Consider the following 19635-nt stretch of genomic DNA (forward strand, 5'->3'; position numbering starts at 1 on the left):
CGCCGCTCCCGGAGCCCACCGCAAGCTATAATAAATATGTTAACCCCTAAACCGCCGCTCCCTGACCCCGCCGCAACTATAATATATGTTATTATTAATTACATTGTAGCTATCTTAGGGTTTATTTTACAGGTAAGTATTTAGTTTTAAATAGAAATAATTTATTAAAGTATAGTGTAGTGTTAGGTGTAATTGTAACTTAGGTTAGGATTTATTTTACAGGTAAATTTCTCTTTATTTTAGCTAGGTAAGCTATTAAATAGTTAATAACTATTTAATAGCTATTGTACCTAGTTAAAATAAACTGAAAGTTACCTGTAAAATAAAAATAAATCCTAAGATAGCTACAATATAATTATTATTTATATTGTAGCTATATTAGGGTTTATTTTATAGGTAAGTGTTTAGTTTTAAATAGGATTAATTTAGTTAATAATAGAAATATTATTTAGATTTATTTAATTAATATTTAAGTTAGGGGGGTGTTAGGGTTAGTGTTAGACTTAGGTTTAGGGGTTAATAATTTTATTACAGTGGCGGCGGTGTAGGGGGGGCAGGATAGGGGTTAATACATTTATTATAGGTGGCGACGGTGTAAGGGGGGCAGATTAGGGGTTAATAAGTTTAATATAGGTTGTGGCGGGGTCCGGGAGTGGCGGTTTAGGGGTTAAACTATTTATTTAGTTGCGGCGAGGTCCGGGATCGTCAGGATAGGGGGTTAATAACTTTATTATAGGTGGCGGCGGTATATGGGGGGCAGGATAGGGGTTACTAGGTATAATGTAGGTGGCGGCGGTTTAGGGGTTAATACATTTATAAGAGTTGCGGCGGGGTCTAGGAGCGGCGGTTTAGGGGTTAATAACTTTATTTAGTTGCGGGGGGGCTCCGGGGGCGCCGGTATAGGAGGTAGAACAGTGTAGCTAGTGTGGGTGCTTAGTGACAGGCTAGCAAAGCTGTAAAAAAGCCGAAGAGCAGCGAGATCGGATGAGTGATAACTCTCACAGTCCGCTGCTCATCGCCCCGTACTTGGTGCGCGGCTTTTTGACAGATTTATTGCTAACTTAGGCGAAATTTTGCAGGTCCGCGGCGGCGATGGTAGGCGAGCTTAGGCGTGCGTATTGGGCCGGCGAAGGCAGGTAAGTTGACACGTTGATAACTAGGCCTTTAAGTGTTGTGTAAACACTTATACATCAGCTAATGTCCAGCTGCAAGTTGAACCCCCCCCAAAAAAAAAACACAATAGCCAAACAGCATCAGCAGTGTTGAGGTAATTGCCTTTGCTGTGATCTCATGAGATTTGATCTATCTTCCTTTTTACATAGAGATGTTCAAGTGATATTTTCTAGTCAGCTTTTTACAGCTATGCTGCATCAGTTTCAACTGCTTTAACATTTGAGTATCATGTCCCTTTAAATGAAATACAGATTAAAAAACAAACAAAAAAACAACAACGTTATGTTGCTACCTAGGTATAGCTTCATTATAAACATGTACCTTAAAGGGACATTCCAGACAAAATTGAAATATACTTCAATGCATTTCACATTTGATTAGAAGCATGTTTGCACTATTGTACTGTTTTTAGTGTGAGCTTTTACTGTGCATGTGCAAGTGAAGCATATCAAAATATGCTTCATGCACCAGCATTTTAAACAGTAGTAGTTCGAAGTAGATAGGACCAGCACAACACCTTACGGCAATAGCCACAGTAAAATGTAGGAGGTAGGTGCAACACCTTCTAGGCCTCCCTCTTAAGGCCTCCAAAGTATATAAAGAACACAAGGTGAAGGTGGCACAATTAAATAAGCAAACCTTTATTGGACGAGCAACGTTTCGGGACTCCTGTCCCTTTCTCAAGCTAGTATATAATGATACATACACACAGACCTGAAAAGGTAACCAATCACCTGTTACTGGTAAGGGCTATATCACATAGCAACATATAAAAAACAAGTTAGGCAAAGTGCTTAAAGGGACATGAAACCCACATTTTTTATTTAATGATTCAGATAGAGAATAGAATTTTAAGCAACTTTCTAATTTACTTCTATTATCTAATTTGTTTCATTCTCTTGGTATCATTTGTTGAAGTAGCAGTAATGCACTAATGGTTTCTAGCTGAACTCATGGTAGAGACAATCACAATCAATATATATATGCAGCTACCAATCAACAGCTAGAACCTAGGTTCTCTGCTGCTGCTGAGCTTTCCTAAAGCTTTCAGCAAAGATTAACAAGAGAAGGAAGCAAATTAAATAATAGAAGTACATTGTAAAGTTGTTTAAAATTGTATTCTCTATCTGAATCATGAAAGAAAAAATTTGGGTTTCATGTCCCTTTAACCAAAAGTTAACCCACTCCATGCTGGATAAGATTGAAATACCTATTAAAAACAAAAGCAGCAAAACACAGACTAAATTAACACAATATTTACCAAACTGTTTTTTTCAACATACAACATACTATATCAAAAAAGTACAAAGGAGAATAGAGACAGACCCTAAATAAACGGAAGCAGATTAAAATCTGGCCTTTTGGGTACATGGTATTTAAGTACCATATCCACTTAGCTTCTTTGTAAAGTAGATCTTTACTTCTATCACCCTCCTGGGATTTTGCTGGGATTTATTGATTACCATAAATCTAAGTTGGCTCGCTTGATGACCCATTTCAAGAAAATGGGCTGGTATAGGTAGATTAATTTCTAATGGTGGATTTATGTTTACAAGCCCTATCTCTGATTTCTGAGTGGTCTCTCCTATGTATAAAAGCCCACATTTTTAAGGGCATATCCCACATATGATGAGTCACTTGTATAGTGCCCAGGTATACAAAACTTTCTACCAGTGTAAGGGTGAAAAGTTACTATCACTTTTTATGACACTATTGCATTGGGCACATCCCAGACAGGGAATGATTCCATGTCTAGGTTTGCCAAAGTAGGGAACTGGCATCTCCTTGGTATTATGTTTATAAGCATGTACCAATCTTTTCCCTATAGTGTTACCCTTGCGGAATGAGGCCCTAGGAATTTCTTTGAATTCACTGTCTGGACAAGCTTCCTGTAGGAGAAACCAATTCTTTTTGATAATGTTATAAATCTGTCTACTACTACTATTGTATGTACTTACAAAGTTTATACGAGTGGATTAAATTATATTAGTATTTTTAGTTTTTTTTTTATTGGTGAGAGCTGCAGTGGGGCAATCCAGGGAATTCTCAATATCAGTTAATTCCTGAGCTAATTAATCTCGCTGTTGAAATTTCCTTCTCATTTTAGAGATTCTAGATTTCCTAATATCAGGATCTGAGTCTATACGTTTAACATGTATCATCTGTGATTTTGGTACACTTTGGAATACTCTTTCAGGATGGAAGCTTTTCCTTTGTAGCAAGGTATTGCGTTTAGTGGACTTTACAAACAAGTCTGTACTGAGTCCATCATTAATCTTAAAGACCATGGTGCCTAAAAACTCCACTTGGTGGCAATCAACCTTGCAACTAAATGTGAGAAAAGGGACTCTTTCTATGTCAGTCTAAAATTCAGAGAGCTAGAAGTGACTTGTATCAATTAAATTCAAACATTGCACACTTAATACAAGGCACTATCAGCTCTCTCAGCAGACACATTGATCAAAAGGCTTTTGCATAAAGCATATTTTAATACACTTAACCTGCACAGTAAAAGCTCTCATTTAAAACAGTGATAGCTTAGTGCAATGATTTTTAACCTTTTTTTTGCCGTGGCACACTTTTGAACATTAAAAAAGCCTGTGGCACACCACCATCCCAAAATGTTTAAAAAATCACACATTGTAGCCTAATACAGCATATATATATATATACACATACACACAAACACACACATACTGTATGTATTGTGCTGTTATGCCATGCCTCCTACAAACTACCCCTGCACTGGGAGTAAAAAACAAGCAAAGTTTAAAAAATATGTCACACTGTTGTCAGTCTGCCGTGGCACACCTGAGGATCTCTCACGGCACACTAGTGTGCCAGGGCACACTGGTTGAAAAACACTGGCTTAGTGCATTGCAAAGTGCTGCATTTTATTTTTGTGCTAGCCTAGGAATTGGAAAACTTGATCCCTCCAAAACAACCCCTAACTATTTTAGCACACATCTGGCTCATATATTTCTTGGAACCGGAATTCAGGATACAAATAAGAGTCATTCACCCCAATAGAGAATAAAAATCATAAAATTGTAATAAAATTAATAAATAACAAATTGGACAGTATGGAGTTGGCAGACATCATGCCATAGAACTACCCATCAAAACGTAAGCCCCTCCTCAATCCTAGTTCTTTAGCATAGGCCTATTCATTCTTGGACAAAATATTATATGCCCCTGATTTATGGTGTTAGTTTGTTGGTTAATTAAGTCATTTGTTCTACCTCCATCTAATGCAAACAGAAAACATAGCAGGATAACATGTCTGATAAGCAGAATGTACAGTAACAAACTTGGGATACCAAGTACATTCAGCTCTAATGTTATTAACAATAAGAATAAGGAATTGATTACAAGGTATACTATGGACTCACAACTAGGGATGGGCGAATGTTTCGCAACATTCGAAAAACGGCACGAATTTTAACACATTCGTTCGTTCGAATCGAATTTCGAATGTTTACATAACATTCTAACATTCGATTTTCGAATATTCGGTTTCAAATTTTACGATTACATTCGAAAATATTCGAATTCGAAAAATTCGAATTTAGATTGTAATAGAATTTCTAATGCTTTTTCTTTAAATGTAATATTCGAATTATGCAATATTCGAATTCGAAAAATTCGAATTTAGATTGTAATAGTATTTCTAATGCTTTTTCTTTAAATGTAATATTCGAATTATGCAATATTCGAATTCGAAAAATTCGAATTTAGATTGTAATAGTATTTCTAATGCTTTTTCTTTAAATGTAATATTCGAATTATGCAATACGTGTATTCGAATTCGAAAAATTCGAATTTAGATTGTAATAGTATTTCTAATGCTTTTTCTTTAAATGTAATATTCGAATTATGCAATACGTGTATTCGAATTCGAAAAATTCGAATTTAGATTGTAATAGTATTTCTAATTCTTTTTCTTTAAATGTAATATTCGAATTATGTAATACGTGTATTCGAATTCGAAAAATTCGAATTTAGATTGTAATAGTATTTCTAATGCTTTTTCTTTAAATGTAATATTCGAATTATGCAATATTCGAATTCGAAAAATTCGAATTTAGATTGTAATAGTATTTCTAATGCTTTTTCTTTAAATGTAATATTCGAATTATGCAATACGTGTATTCGAATTCGAAAAATTCGAATTTAGGTTGTAATAGTATTTCTAATGCTTTTTCTTTAAATGTAATATTCGAATTATGCAATATTCGAATTCGAAAAATTCGAATTTAGATTGTAATAGTATTTCTAATGCTTTTTCTTTAAATGTAATATTCGAATTATGCAATACGTGTATTCGAATTCGAAAAATTCGAATTTAGATTGTAATAGTATTTCTAATGCTTTTTCTTTAAATGTAATATTCGAATTATGCAATACGTGTATTCGAATTCGAAAAATTCGAATTTAGATTGTAATAGTATTTCTAATGCTTTTAAATGTAATATTCGAATTATGCAATATTCGAATTCGAAAAATTCGAATTTATATTCAAATTCGAAAAATTCGAATTTATATTCGAATTCGAAAAATTTGAATTTCGAATGTAGACATTCGATATAATTATAAACATTCGAATTCGAAAGTGACATTTGAAAACTGTAAATAACATTCGATTTTCGAATTTTTAAGAATATTCGTTCTTATCGACATTCGAATTTAGAATTCGAATTTCGGTAATAACATTCGTTCTACATTCGAAAATTTGCACATTCGCCCATCCCTACTCACAACACAGATATTACTTATTGATGACTAATGTGTGTGTTTCAGTGTATATTTGACAAGACAAATACATTTAAGATGGAGTGTATACTTACCCTACAGACACTATTGTAAAGTCCAGGATGTTCCAGCCATTGCGCAAATATGCATCCGTGTGCAAGATAAATCCATATGCTACTATCTTTAAACATGATTCAATGGTGAAGATGAACAAAAAGATATACTCAATCTTTTCCTAGAAAATTACAGATAATATGGGTTAGGAGACTCTTCTCTTTTCATATACAGTTATAGATAGATAAATAGATAGATAGCTAGATAGATAGAGATAGATAGATATAAGTATACATATATAGATAGAGGTATATATATATATAAAAATATATATATATATATATATATATATATATATATATATATATATATATATATATATATATATATATATATATATATATATATATATGGCTAGAGTGTTTGATCAGCATACATGTGTGAAAAATGGGAAAAAGTGGAAGAAAAGAAATGTATATTTCTTATATTAGAATTATATTCAATTTGACAAAGGAGAACGTTATTATCCACTCACCTGAGGTATTTGAATAAGATGATCCAATTCGTTGACTCCAGTAGTAAACCTCCAAAAGAGAATACTTCTGATTATAATGATATTAGACCTGACTGTTGTCTCTATCTTCTTAGTAAGGCTCACAGATTTGTATGACACCTTAAAACGCTCAGTGTATATTTTGCAGTGAGCGTTGTTCTAGGGGGTTGTCAAAGTTTATCTAGAGCAGGGTCGATAGATCTAATTAAAATTAAAACAATTACGTTAATAAATTAGTTTAAAAAGAAATAAATGACTGTCGAGTAAAAGACTGTCGAATAAAAAAGTCTAGGTTATTAAAACCAATGGTATCGTAGTATCGTTACTACTGGTTTTAATAACCTACGCCTAGATTTAGAGTTTTGCGGCCAAAGTGGTGCGTTAGCTACGCGTGTTTTATTTCTCCCGCACCTTTTAAATACCGCTGGTATTTAGAGTTCACAGAATGGCTGCGTTAGGCTCCAAAAAAGGGAGCGTAGAGCATATTTAACGCCACTGCAACTCTCGATACCAGCGGTGCTTACGGACGCGGCCAGCTTCAAAAACGTGCTCGTGCACGATTCCCCCATAGAAAACAATGGGGCTGTTTGCGCTGTAAAAAAAAAAAGCAGCGTTCAGCTCCTAACGCAGCCCCATTGTTTGCTATGCGGAAACACTTCCTAAGTCTGCAGCTAACACCCTAACATGTACCCCGAGTCTAAACACCCCTAACCTTACACTTATTAACCCCTAATCTGCGGCCCCCGCTATCGCTGACCCCTGCATATTATTATTAACCCCTAATCTGCCGCTCCGTACACCACCGCAAGCTACATTATAGCTATGTACCCCTAATCTGCTGCCCCTAACACCGCCGACCCCTATATTATATTTATTAACCCCTAATCTGCCCCCCTCAACGTCGCCTAAACCTGCCTACAGTTATTAACCCCTAATCTGCCGAGCGGACCGCACCGCTACTATAATAAAGTTATTAACCCCTAATCCGCCTCACTCCCGCCTCAATAACCCTATAATAAATAGTATTAACCCCTAATCTGCCCTCCCTAACATCGCCGACACCTAACTTCAAGTATTAACCCCTAATCTGCCGATCGGAGCTCACCGCTACTCTAATAAATTTTTTAACCCCTAAAGCTAATTCTAACCCTAACCCTAACACCCCCCTAAGTTAAATATAATTTTATTCTAACTAAATAAATTAACTCTTATTAAATAAATTATTCCTATTTAAATCTAAATACTTACCTGTAAAATAAACCCTAATATAGCTACAATATAAATTATAATTATATTGTAGCTATTTTAGGATTAATATTTATTTTACAGGCAACTTTGTATTTATTTTAACCAGGTACAATAGCTATTAAATAGTTAAGAACTATTTAATAGTTACCTAGTTAAAATAATTACAAAATTACCTGTAAAATAAATCCTAACCTAAGTTACAATTAAACCTAACACTACACTATCAATAAATAAATTAAATAAACTACCTATAATTATCTACAATTAAACCTAACACTACACTAATAATAAATAAATTAAATACAATACCTACAAATAAATACAATTAAATAAACTAACTAAAGTACAAAAAATAAAAAAGAACTAAGTTACAAAAAATAAAAAAATATTTACAAACATTAGAAAAATATTACAACAATTTTAAACTAATTACACCTACTCTAAGCCCCCTAATAAAATAACAAAGCCCCCCAAAATAAAAAAATGCCCTACCCTATTATAAAATTAAAATAGAAAAGCTCTTTTACCTTACCAGCCCTGAAAAGTGCCCTTTGCGGGGCATGCCCCAAAGAATTCAGCTCTTTTGCCTGTAAAAAAAACATACAATACTCCCCCCCAACATTACAACCCACAACCCACATACCCCTAATCTAACCCAAACCCCCCTTAAATAAACCTAACACTAAGCCCCTGAAGTTCTCCCTACCTTGTCTTCACCTCACCGGGTCCCGATCTGTCCAGAAGAGCCTCCGATGTCTTGATCCAAGCCCAAGCAAGGGGCTGAAGAGTGACGTCCATCCTCGGGCTGAAGTCTGGATCCAAGCGGCGGCTGAAGAAATCCATCATCGGGCTGAAGTCTTGATCCAAGCGGGCGCTGAAGAAGTCCATAATCGGGATGAAGTCTTCTATGAAGCAGCATCTTCAATCTTCTTTCTTCCGGAGCCATCATCTTCCAGCCGACGCGGAACATCCTCTTCTACCGACGCCTACTCGCCGAATGACGGTTCCTTTAAATGACGTCATCCAAGATGGCGTCCGTCGAATTCCGATTGGCTGATAGGATTCTATCAGCCAATCGGAATTAAGGTAGGAAAATTCTGATTGGCTGATGGAATCAGCCAATCAGATTCAAGTTCAATCCGATTGGCTGATCCGATCAGCCAATCAGATTGAGCTTGCATTCTATTGGCTGTTCCGATCAGCCAATAGAATGCGAGCTCAATCTGATTGGCTGATTCCATCAGCCAATCAGAATTTTCCTACCTTAATTCCGATTGGTTGATAGAATCCTATCAGCCAATCGGAATTCGACGGACGCCATCTTGGATTACGTCATTTAAAGGAACCGTCATTCGGCGAGTAGGCGTCGGTAGAAGAGGATGTTCCGCGTTGGCTGGTAGATGATGTCTCCGGAAGAAAGAAGATTGAAGATGCTGCTTCATAGATGACTTCATCCCGATTATGGACTTCTTCAGCGCCCACTTGGATCAAGACTTCAGCCCGATGATGGATTTCTTCAGCCGCCGCTTGGATCCAGACTTCAGCCCGAGGATGGACGTCACTCTTCTGCCCCCCGCTTGGGCAGATTGGTCAAGACATCGGAGGCTCTTCTGGACAGATCGGGACCCGGTGAGGTGAAGACAAGGTAGGGAGATCTTCAGGGGCTTAGTGTTAGGTTTATTTAAGGGGGGTTTGGGTTAGATTAGGGGTATGTGGGTGGTGGGTTGTAATGTTGGGGGGGGTATTGTATGTTTTTTTTTTACAGGCAAAAGAGCTGAATTCTTTGGGGCATGCCCCGCAAAGGGCCCTTTTCAGAGCTGGTAAGGTAAAAGAGCTTTTCTATTTTAATTTTAGAATAGGGTAGGGCATTTTTTTATTTTGGGGGGGCTTTGTTATTTTATCAGGGAGCTTAGAGTAGGTGTAATTAGTTTAAAATTGTTGTAATATTTTTCTAATGTTTGTAAATATTTTTTTATTTTTTGTAACTTAGTTCTTTTTTATTTTTTGTACTTTAGTTAGTTTATTTAATTGTATTTATTTGTAGGTATTGTATTTAATTTATTTATTGATAGTGTAGTGTTAGGTTTAATTGTAGATAATTGTAGGTAGTTTATTTAATTTATTTATTGATAGTGTAGTGTTAGGTTTAATTGTAACTTAGGTTAGGATTTATTTTACAGGTAATTTTGTAATTATTTTAACTAGGTAACTATTAAATAGTTATTAACTATTTAATAGCTATTGTACCTGGTTAAAATAATTACAAAGTTGCCTGTAAAATAAATATTAATCCTAAAATAGCTACAATATAATTATAATTTATATTGTAGCTATATTAGGGTTTATTTTACAGGTAAGTATTTAGATTTAAATAGGAATAATTTATTTAATAAGAGTTAATTTATTTCGTTAGAATAAAATTATATTTAACTTAGGGGGGTGTTAGGGTTAGAATTAGCTTTAGGGGTTAAAAAATGTATTAGAGTAGCGGTGAGCTCCGATCGGCAGATTAGGGGTTAATACTTGAAGTTATGTGTCGACGACGTTAGGGAGGGCAGATTAGGGGTTAATACTATTTATTATAGGGTTATTGAGGCGGGAGTGAGGCGGATTAGGGGTTAATAACTTTATTATAATAGCGGCACGGTCCGGTCGGCAGATTAGGGGTTAATAAGTGTAGGTAGGTAGCGGCGACGTTGGGGGCGGCATATTAGGGGTTAATAAATTTAATATAGGGGTCAGCGGTGTTAGGGGCAGCAGATTAGGGGTTCATAGGGATAACGTAGGTGGCAGCGGTGTGCGGTCGGCAGATTAGGGGTTAAAAATATTTAATAGAGTGGCGGCGATGTGGGGGGGACCTCGGTTTAGGGGTACATAGGTAGTTTATGGGTGTTAGTGTACTTTAGAGCACAGTAGTTAAGAGCTTTATAAACCGGCGTTAGCCCAGAAAGCTCTTAACTACTGACTTTTTTCTGCGGCTGGAGTTTTGTCGTTAGATTTCTAACGCTCACTTCAGCCACGACTCTAAATACCGGCGTTAGAAAGATCCCATTGAAAAGATAGGATACGCAAATGGCGTAGGGGGATCTGCGGTATGGAAAAGTTGCGGCTGTAAAGTGAGCGTTAGACCCTTTCCTGACTGACTCCAAATACCAGAGGGCGGTAAAAACCAGCGTTAGGAGCCTCTAACGCTGGTTTTGACGGCTACCGCCAAACTCTAAATCTAGGCCCTAGACTTTTTTATTCAACAGTCTTTTACTTGACAGTCATTTATTTATTTTTAAACTAATTTATTAAAGTAATTGTTTTAATTTTAATTAGATCTATCGACCCTGCTCTAGATAAACTTTGACAACCCCCTAGAAAAACGCTCACTGCAAAATATACACTGAGCATTTTAAGGGGTTTCATACAAATCTCTGAGCTTTACTAAGAAGATAGAGACAACAGTCGGGTCTAATATCATTAGAATCAGAAGTATTATCTTTTGGAGGTTTACTACTGGAGTCAACAAATTGGATCATCTTATTCAAATACCTCAGGTGAGCTGATAATAACGTTCTCCTTTGTCAAATTGAATATAATTCTAATATAAGAAATATACATTTCTTTTCTTCCACTTTTTCCACACATGTATGCTGATCACTTTCTCTGGAAACGCTGGTAAAAACAAACACTCTATCCATCTCCAGTAAACTGTCTCACTGTGGTGAAAGTGAGATCCCTTTAGCAGCAGCATTCTGAGCTAGTCGAATCGCAATAAATTAGTTTAAGACCATTTTTTTGTTACTCTCATATATATATATATATATACACATATATATATAAATATATATATATATATATATATATATATATATATATATATATATATATATATATATATATATATATATATATTATTTCTTTGCCTCTTATTGTTCTTAATCTCCTCATTAATGCATTTTAAGTTCTTACAACTCAAGATATTTCTCCTTGGTGCTCATTTGTAAATAATTCTGCTTCATATAAGTGTTTTCCAAAATTCCATCTATTGAACAATACAACTACTTCCTATAACTGTATACAGCTGCTTGCCAGTTGCCACAACTCTTCTAGGTGCTTTCCTATAAGCCCTCTAAATCATACTTACTGTTTAACTTGAAATTGTACTATATGAGTAGTATTCTAGTGTAACACAAGCATGTGCCCTGTAACTCTAGAGGTGGGAAAAAAGAGAGAAGTTGAGTTGGTACCAGTATAGCATTAGATGTGTTGGTGTCATCCTCAGGCATGGGTAGATAGATTGCCAACGCCAGGCAGTTGGCAAAGATGGTCAGGAGAATAATTATTTCAAAAGGTCTGAGTTATGAAAGGTCAAGGAAATTAAAACCATTAACCCTACATAGTATCACCAGTATTATATGTAAGTAAACAGCACACTGTGAAGTTCTTAAGCAACAAAACACATTAATTGTACAGAATAATACATTAAAAACACAAAAAAGAAGCTCAACTGGGAACAGATGGTGCTCAATAGCCCATCTTATATCTTATGTGAAGGTCCCAACCCAGGGTGCAGCCTCTTTCTGCCCAATCTTTGCTTTTCACAGAAGAGAACTTTCCTGTAGTATATCAGTCTGATCCCATCCAAAAGGACAGTCCACAAAATACCAGGCAATTCTATTCTGAACAAAAGATTTGTATGGATAACCCCAGATGTACTTTTCAGCCTATATGGGCCTTGTCAGTGGAGGTGCATCTATATCCCTCTAGGCACAGTGAACAAGTAATAAATTTGACCAATTAATCAGCAGTACATCATGTATTAAACACAGCACTATGCATCATAATGTGCTATAAACAGAAAAACAGTAACATTTTATACAGGTTGTTAAAAATAACTTACCATATACTATTACTATTGCACAACATATCAATGTAAATATATAAGGCACCATACAATATTGCATGTTGTACAGCAGAACACCATTATACAACATAATATAAAATCAAAGTAAATAAATTTGCACAGCAAGACAAAGCACTATGCAACTATGTATGTCCAGCAAATATCAGAGGCCCTACAATCATATTTGATTCCTGCTTGCAGAGCTGGTGAACACATTTTAAAATGTCAATGAACCACATAAATTGTACATAATAACATGGTAGTAAAGTCAGGTTAAACAAGTACACAATGTCCATAAAGTTCAACCTTCACTCATTCTCTTTCTGTTATTATAATAAAATAATAAAAATAATAATAAAAACCCTGGCAACCAATTTAACACTGTTGGATGAATCATCCAATAGAATGAGAGCTGCTTAAATCCTATTGGCTGATTTGAACAGCCAATAGGATTTTAGCAGCTCTAATTCCTATTGGCTGTATCAAATTTTTCAGCCAATAGGAATGCAAGGGACGCCATCTTGAATCGCGTACCTTGCATTGAAGATTTAGTGTACGGCTACGACCGTATGAAGAGGATGCTCCGTGCCGGATGTCTTCAGGATGCTCCGCACCGCCGGGATCAAGATAGAAGATGCCGCCTGGATGAAGATTGAAGAGGCCGTCTGGATGAAGACTTCTCGCTGCTTGGATGAGGACTTTGCCGCCGGGATGAAGATTGAAGAGGCCGTCTGGATGAAGACTTCTAGCCGCTTGGATGAAGATCGTTTAAGCGGGATTTCAAAAACTGTAAGTGGATCGTCGGGGGTTAGTGTTAGGCTTTTTTTAAGGTTTTTTTGGGTGGGGTTTTATTTTAGATTAGTGTTCGGGCTTGTAAAAGAACTAAATGCCCTTTTAAGGGCAATGTCCACCCAAATGCCCTTTTCAGGGCAATGGGTAGCTTAGGTTTTGTAGATAGTTTTTTTTTATTTTGTGGGTTTGGGGGGGTGGAGGTTTGTAAAAAAAAATTCAGAAAAAAAAAAAAAGCTGATATCTTTATGCCAATGCCCTACAAAAGGCCCTTTTAAGGGCCATTGGTAGTTTATTCTAGATTGTTTTTTTTATTCTGGGGTGTTTTTTTTTTTTAAATGGGTATTAGAATAGGAATAATTTTTATTTTTTTGGATAATTTCGTTTTTTTTTGCAACGGTAGTTTTTTTTATTTTTTGGTGATTTTTTTGTGTGTGTAAATTTAGGTTTTAGTGTAAGGTAGTTTCGGATTTATTTGACAGGTAAGTTTGTATTTAAAGCAAATATATATTATTGAATATAGATAGGGGGCGCCATATAGAAAATTTCTTAGAGAAAAGATATGTTGCTGAGTACTGAAAAAATATATTTGGAAAAAATCTGTGGAAAAAAGTGTGTATCTATGTGGCAGAATTTCTGTTATAAATAAACAGAAATGTTTCAAAGCTGAGGTGGTGTTTGTGTTATGTCTCAGACAGGTAAGTGATTCTGAGGTAGAATATAGTGGAATTGATGATGGTAATGGTAGTGTTTATAAAACTTGGTGATGTGATGCAATTTATAACATAAAAATAAAGGTAAATGATCAAGTGAAAAAAATGATCAAGTGAAAAAAACGGTGATTAATAATTATAAAATAATGCAAACCCAAAAGTGTCCATCAGTGATGCCAAAAATAAGATAAAAGTCTTATGAAAGTTCAATCAATCAAACAGGCGAAATCCGTGCGGCGAGGCTGCTTCTCTTGGTGCTGTCGGTGAGTCAGAAATCTAAATGGTGAAGAGAAAAAGAGAGCGCCTCATAGTGCAGATATCTCTAGACAGGTGGGAAGATTTAGTATAAACCAAAAGACAGGTACTCACAAGTGGAGTGGCACTTTTCGTTAAAAAAGTGCATACAGGCAGGCTGACATTCTCAGCAGTCAGCACGCTGACCAAAGCGATAAGGTGCTGGTCTCTCGGTGTCTTACGATCCCAGGACAAAATTCCCAAACTCTCCTTTGTTGGATGCCGTACTCGGTAAGGTGTTTGTTTGTTTATTCCAGTTGGAATCGGAACCTCTTAAGCAGTAGTAAACAGTATGAACTGTTATAAGGCTGAAGTATGCGTCTCTTTGCACAAGAAAATAAAATGAAACTCAATCCAGGCTGAGTAACTGGAAAAAAGGGGTTTTATTTTTGGAGCTGATAACGCGTTTCTCGGCCGTTAGCTCCTGGCCGTTTCATCAGATCAATCTGATCAATTGATCTGATGAAACGGCCAGGAGCTAACGGCCGAGAAACGCGTTATCAGCTCCAAAAATAAAACCCCTTTTTTCCAGTTACTCAGCCTGGATTGAGTTTCATTTTATTTTCTTGTGCAAAGAGACGCATACTTCAGCCTTATAACAGTTCATACTGTTTACTACTGCTTAAGAGGTTCCGATTCCAACTGGAATAAACAAACAAACACCTTACCGAGTACGGCATCCAACAAAGGAGAGTTTGGGAATTTTGTCCTGGGATCGTAAGACACCGAGAGACCAGCACCTTATCGCTTTGGTCAGCGTGCTGACTGCTGAGAATGTCAGCCTGCCTGTATGCACTTTTTTAACGAAAAGTGCCACTCCACTTGTGAGTACCTGTCTTTTGGTTTATACTAAATCTTCCCACCTGTCTAGAGATATCTGCACTATGAGGCGCTCTCTTTTTCTCTTCACCATTTAAGTTTGTATTTATTTTAACTAGGTAGTTAGTAAATAGTTAATAACTATTTACTAACTAGTCTACCTAGTTAAAATAAATACAAACTTACCTGACAAATAAAAATAAAATCTAAGCTAGCTCCAATATATTTATTAGTTATATTGTAGCTAGCTTAGGTTTTATTTCACAGGTAAGTATGTATTTAGTTTTAAATAGGTATTATTTAGTTAATAATTGTAACTTTAAATTAGTTCTATTGTAATTATGTTAAAAGTTAGGGGGTTTTAGGGTTAAGTTTAGGGGTAGGTGTTAATAGTTTCATTTAGATTTTTGCGATGTGGAGGGCTGTTGGTTTAAGGGCTAATAGCTCTATTTAGTTGTGGCGATGTCGGGGAGTGGCGGAATAGGGGTTAATAGATTTATTATAGTATGGGCGATGTTGGGGTGCGAGGGAATAGGGATTAATAACTAGTATAGTGGCGGCGACATCGGGAGCGGTAGATTAGGGGTTAATAGTTTTATTTAGGTGGCGGCGATATTGGGAGTGGCAGATTAGGGGTTAATAACTGTATGTAGGTGGTGGTGATGTCGGTGGGGGGTAGATTAGCGGTATTTAGACGTGGGGTTTATGTTTGGTTTAAACGTTAGTTTTTTTTCCCCTATAGACTTCAATGGGGCTGCGTTACAGAGCTTTTCTTTCCGCTCTCCCCATTGATGTCTATGGGGAAAGCGTGCACAAGCATGTCAAAACAGCGCTTGTTTTTGGTGCGGTATGGAGCTTAAAAACCCCATATCGCACGCACCAGCCGGATTTTGAAAAACTTGTAATGGCTGCGCTATAGGGGGTTGAATAACCCCACTTTTGTTGCGTTCGTTAATTTCCCTATAGCGAGCATAACTCGTAATCTAGGCGATTATTTCCTAAATGTTAAGATCAGTCGATATTAAGCATCACCAAAATAATGTTTATTATGTAAGTTTTACAATTAAAATTAGTAATTAAACCGGATTGAATTTATTTACTATGGGACAAAGTAATCTTCTGGCTTTCTAAGACTCTTAAAGGGACAGTCTACTCCAGAATTTTTAATGTTTGAAAATATAGATAATCCCTTATTACCCATTCCCTAGTTTTGCAAAACCAACACAGTTATATTACTACACTTTTTACCTGTGTGATTACCTTGTATATAAGCCTCTGCAGACTACCCCTTATTTCAGATCTTTTGACAGACTTGCATTTTAGCCAATCAGTGCTGACTCTTAAATAACTCCACAGGAGTGAGCACAATTGTATCTATATTGCACACATGAACTAGCACTCTGTATCTATGTAAAACTGTCAAAATGCACTGAGATAAGAGCCGTTTTTTTAACAGTTTAGAAATCAGTTTGAGCCTACCTAGGTTTAGCTTGCAGAAAAGAATACAAATAGAACAAAGCAAACTTGATGATAAAAGTAAATTGGAAAGTTGTTTAAAATGCCATGCCTTATCTGAATCATGAACGTTTAATTTTGACTAGACTGTCCCTTTAAATCTAAAATATGTTTAGCTTCCAAACATGTCTTTTCCCTGATTATGAAATGGTGGTGGGCTCACACTCTAACCTAGGCTGGGTGAGCAGTAAGGCATCCTCTCTTAAAGGGATACTGAACGATTCAGATAGATTCAGATAGAAAGTTGCTTAAAATTGCATGCTCTAATTTACTCCTATTATCAATTTTTCTTCATTCTCTTGCTATCTTTATTTGAAAAGCAAGAATGTAAGTTTAGAAGCCGGTCCATTTTTGGTTCACAACCTGGGTTGTTCCTGCTGATTGGTGGCTAAATGCACCCACCAATAAACAAGTGCTGTCCAGTGTTCTGAATCAAAAATTGGCTTGCTCCTTAGCTTAGATGCCTTCTTTTTCAAATAAAGATAGCAAGAGAACGAAGAAAAATTAGGAGTAAATTAAGAAAGTTGCTTAAAATTGCATGCTTTATCTGAATCATGAAAGAAACAATTTGGGTTTGCAGAGGGAATAAAACCAAATACAATAAGAATTTTTTTAACAGCCTGCTGACAGTTGTACAAGAGAATACTTTGTTCTCATTCAATGACTCTGCATACTTGTTAAAATAAAGAATAGTAACTGGTCTAATAGAAAAGATGGCCATGTTCAAAGTGCATTCACATTTCTGGAGTTAAAATGCTAGGTCTTGGGCACCCCTTGTTCTATGGCCAGGAAGGAAATAAGGGCTTCCTCAGGGTTGCCAGACAACTCAGAACCATTGATGTGAGGTATTAGCTATTGTTATAAAATGTACATCTCATGTTGGACTGCTGCAGAACAACTCACTTGAAAGAATGGATACTCCACAATAAGTTTACTTTTTATTCTCTTGGTTCTCCTGGGTGATTACTGTTTCCTTAGTGATCCCCCATTATCCACCTGAGTATGTGACACCTCAGTTAAATAAAGGAGTGCACTCTCCTTTTTGGGGACAACATGGTTTCTAGGGTATCTTTAAGAGCACAAAAACAATATATATATATATATATATATATATATATACAAAATTCCAAGAGGATCCCACACTCACTACTCCAACGCAGCCTCCGGGGTGCACTTAAAACAGTAACATGCCAAATAAAGTGAGAAAGGCACTCATTATATATATATATATATATATATATATATATATATATATATATATATATATATATATATATATATATATATATATATATATATATATATATATATAATAGCATTACCTAGTGGGGAATGAGAGCCCTTATTTGAAAGAATGAAATACTCTCCTTCATACAATGGCATCTATGTGTGGTGAATGTAGTCTTTAGGGAATAGTGTGTCCTTTAGATTAAAAAATATAGCAGGACCCAGCCTTTGGTGGAACAACCTTTATATACAGGAAGATTTTGGTCAAACATTTGAGCTTCTGGCACCTCAACATGGTACTTGTTTCCTTCTACTTGAGTATAGTTCCCTGGAATCGGGGGACTTGAAGTGCACTCCCAGAGAATGCTCAAAATATCCAGCAGCTTTATAAAAAAAGAACCTTTCATGTAATTCATATAGGATAGAGACAAAGTAACAAACATGTTTTAAGGCATCAACCATTCACTTGACTAAGACGTTAAAGAGACAGTCAAGTCCAAAACAAACTTTCATGATTCAGATAGGGCATGTCATTTTAAACAACTTTCCAATTTACTTTTATCACTAATTTTGCTTTGTTCTCTTGGTATTCTTAGTTGAAAGCTAAACCTAGGAAGTTCATATGCTAATTTCTTAGACCTTGAAGCCGCCTCTAATCTAAATACATTTTAACAGTTTTTCACCACTAGAGGGCATTAGTTCATGTGTTTCATATAGATAACATTGAGCTCATGCATGTGAATTTAAAGAGCAGTGAGCACTAATGGGCTAAAATGTCTGTCAAAGGAACTGAAATAGGGAGCAGTCTGCAGAGGCTTAGATACAAGGTAATTACAGAGGTAAAACGTATATTATTATAACTGTGTTGGCTATGGGTTATTAAGGGATTATCTATCTTTTAAAACAACAACGATTCTTGTGTTGACTGTCCCTTTAACTATTGTTTACTTTGTTTGGACCTTGTTGGATTGAAGAAGAAAGGTTCAATTTTATGAAGAAGCTGGATAGGCTAAGGCTAAATCTTGTAAAGACTAAATGTTGGTGCTCTTTCCTAGCTCTTTATATTATGATAAACTCCCAGAGAATGGGCATGTTCCATTTGGCAAATGGATACATGTGCTGGTTTAAAGTAATATTACCCTGCTGACAACTGATGATATGCTAGTTATGTTTGTGGTGAATATATTTACAAAACATAATCCCTGGAATAATCCATCAGAGACTAGAATTGATGTAGCGTTTGCCTCCTGTTCAGGACTGAAGAAATTATATATAGTACATAACACTGAGTTATCCCCCTGCCTCTCTCCCTGTTGTCTTTGAGAGTTGGTTACTATATTCTACCAAGGTCAGGATCTACCATTTGCAAGAGAGTGAATGAGATGACTAGGAATGTGAATAATGGATTTATCAGTCTGCCTTACACACGCATAAACCTTTAGAAACAGCAATATGAAAGTAGCATCTGTCAAAATGGAGCTAAAACCAGATATCATACAGTGACATACAAGCCAAGAGCTTAGCTCTGAAATTAACTACAAACATGAAGTATTATTTTTAGGTAGTCATAATTATAGGGTCAGTATTTATTTCCAAGGAAGGTGGCA

The 19635-nt window shown here is 35.9% G+C and overlaps 1 protein-coding gene across 2 annotated transcripts in view; it reads right to left on the minus strand.

Moving 5' to 3' along the window:
- CACNA1S (calcium voltage-gated channel subunit alpha1 S) overlaps positions 1–19635 on the minus strand; it is a 572869-nt gene that overhangs the window by 476178 nt on the left and 77056 nt on the right. For both annotated transcript variants that reach the window (XM_053706913.1, XM_053706914.1), the window contains exons 3-4: positions 12016–12121; positions 6021–6160 (exon numbers count right to left, since the gene is read on the minus strand). In XM_053706913.1, coding sequence (XP_053562888.1) covers positions 6021–6160; positions 12016–12121 — 246 coding nt within the window. The remainder of the gene's footprint in view (positions 1–6020; positions 6161–12015; positions 12122–19635) is intronic.

Source organism: Bombina bombina, chromosome 3 (assembly GCF_027579735.1).
Source record: "Bombina bombina isolate aBomBom1 chromosome 3, aBomBom1.pri, whole genome shotgun sequence".
NCBI lineage: Eukaryota > Metazoa > Chordata > Amphibia > Anura > Bombinatoridae > Bombina > Bombina bombina.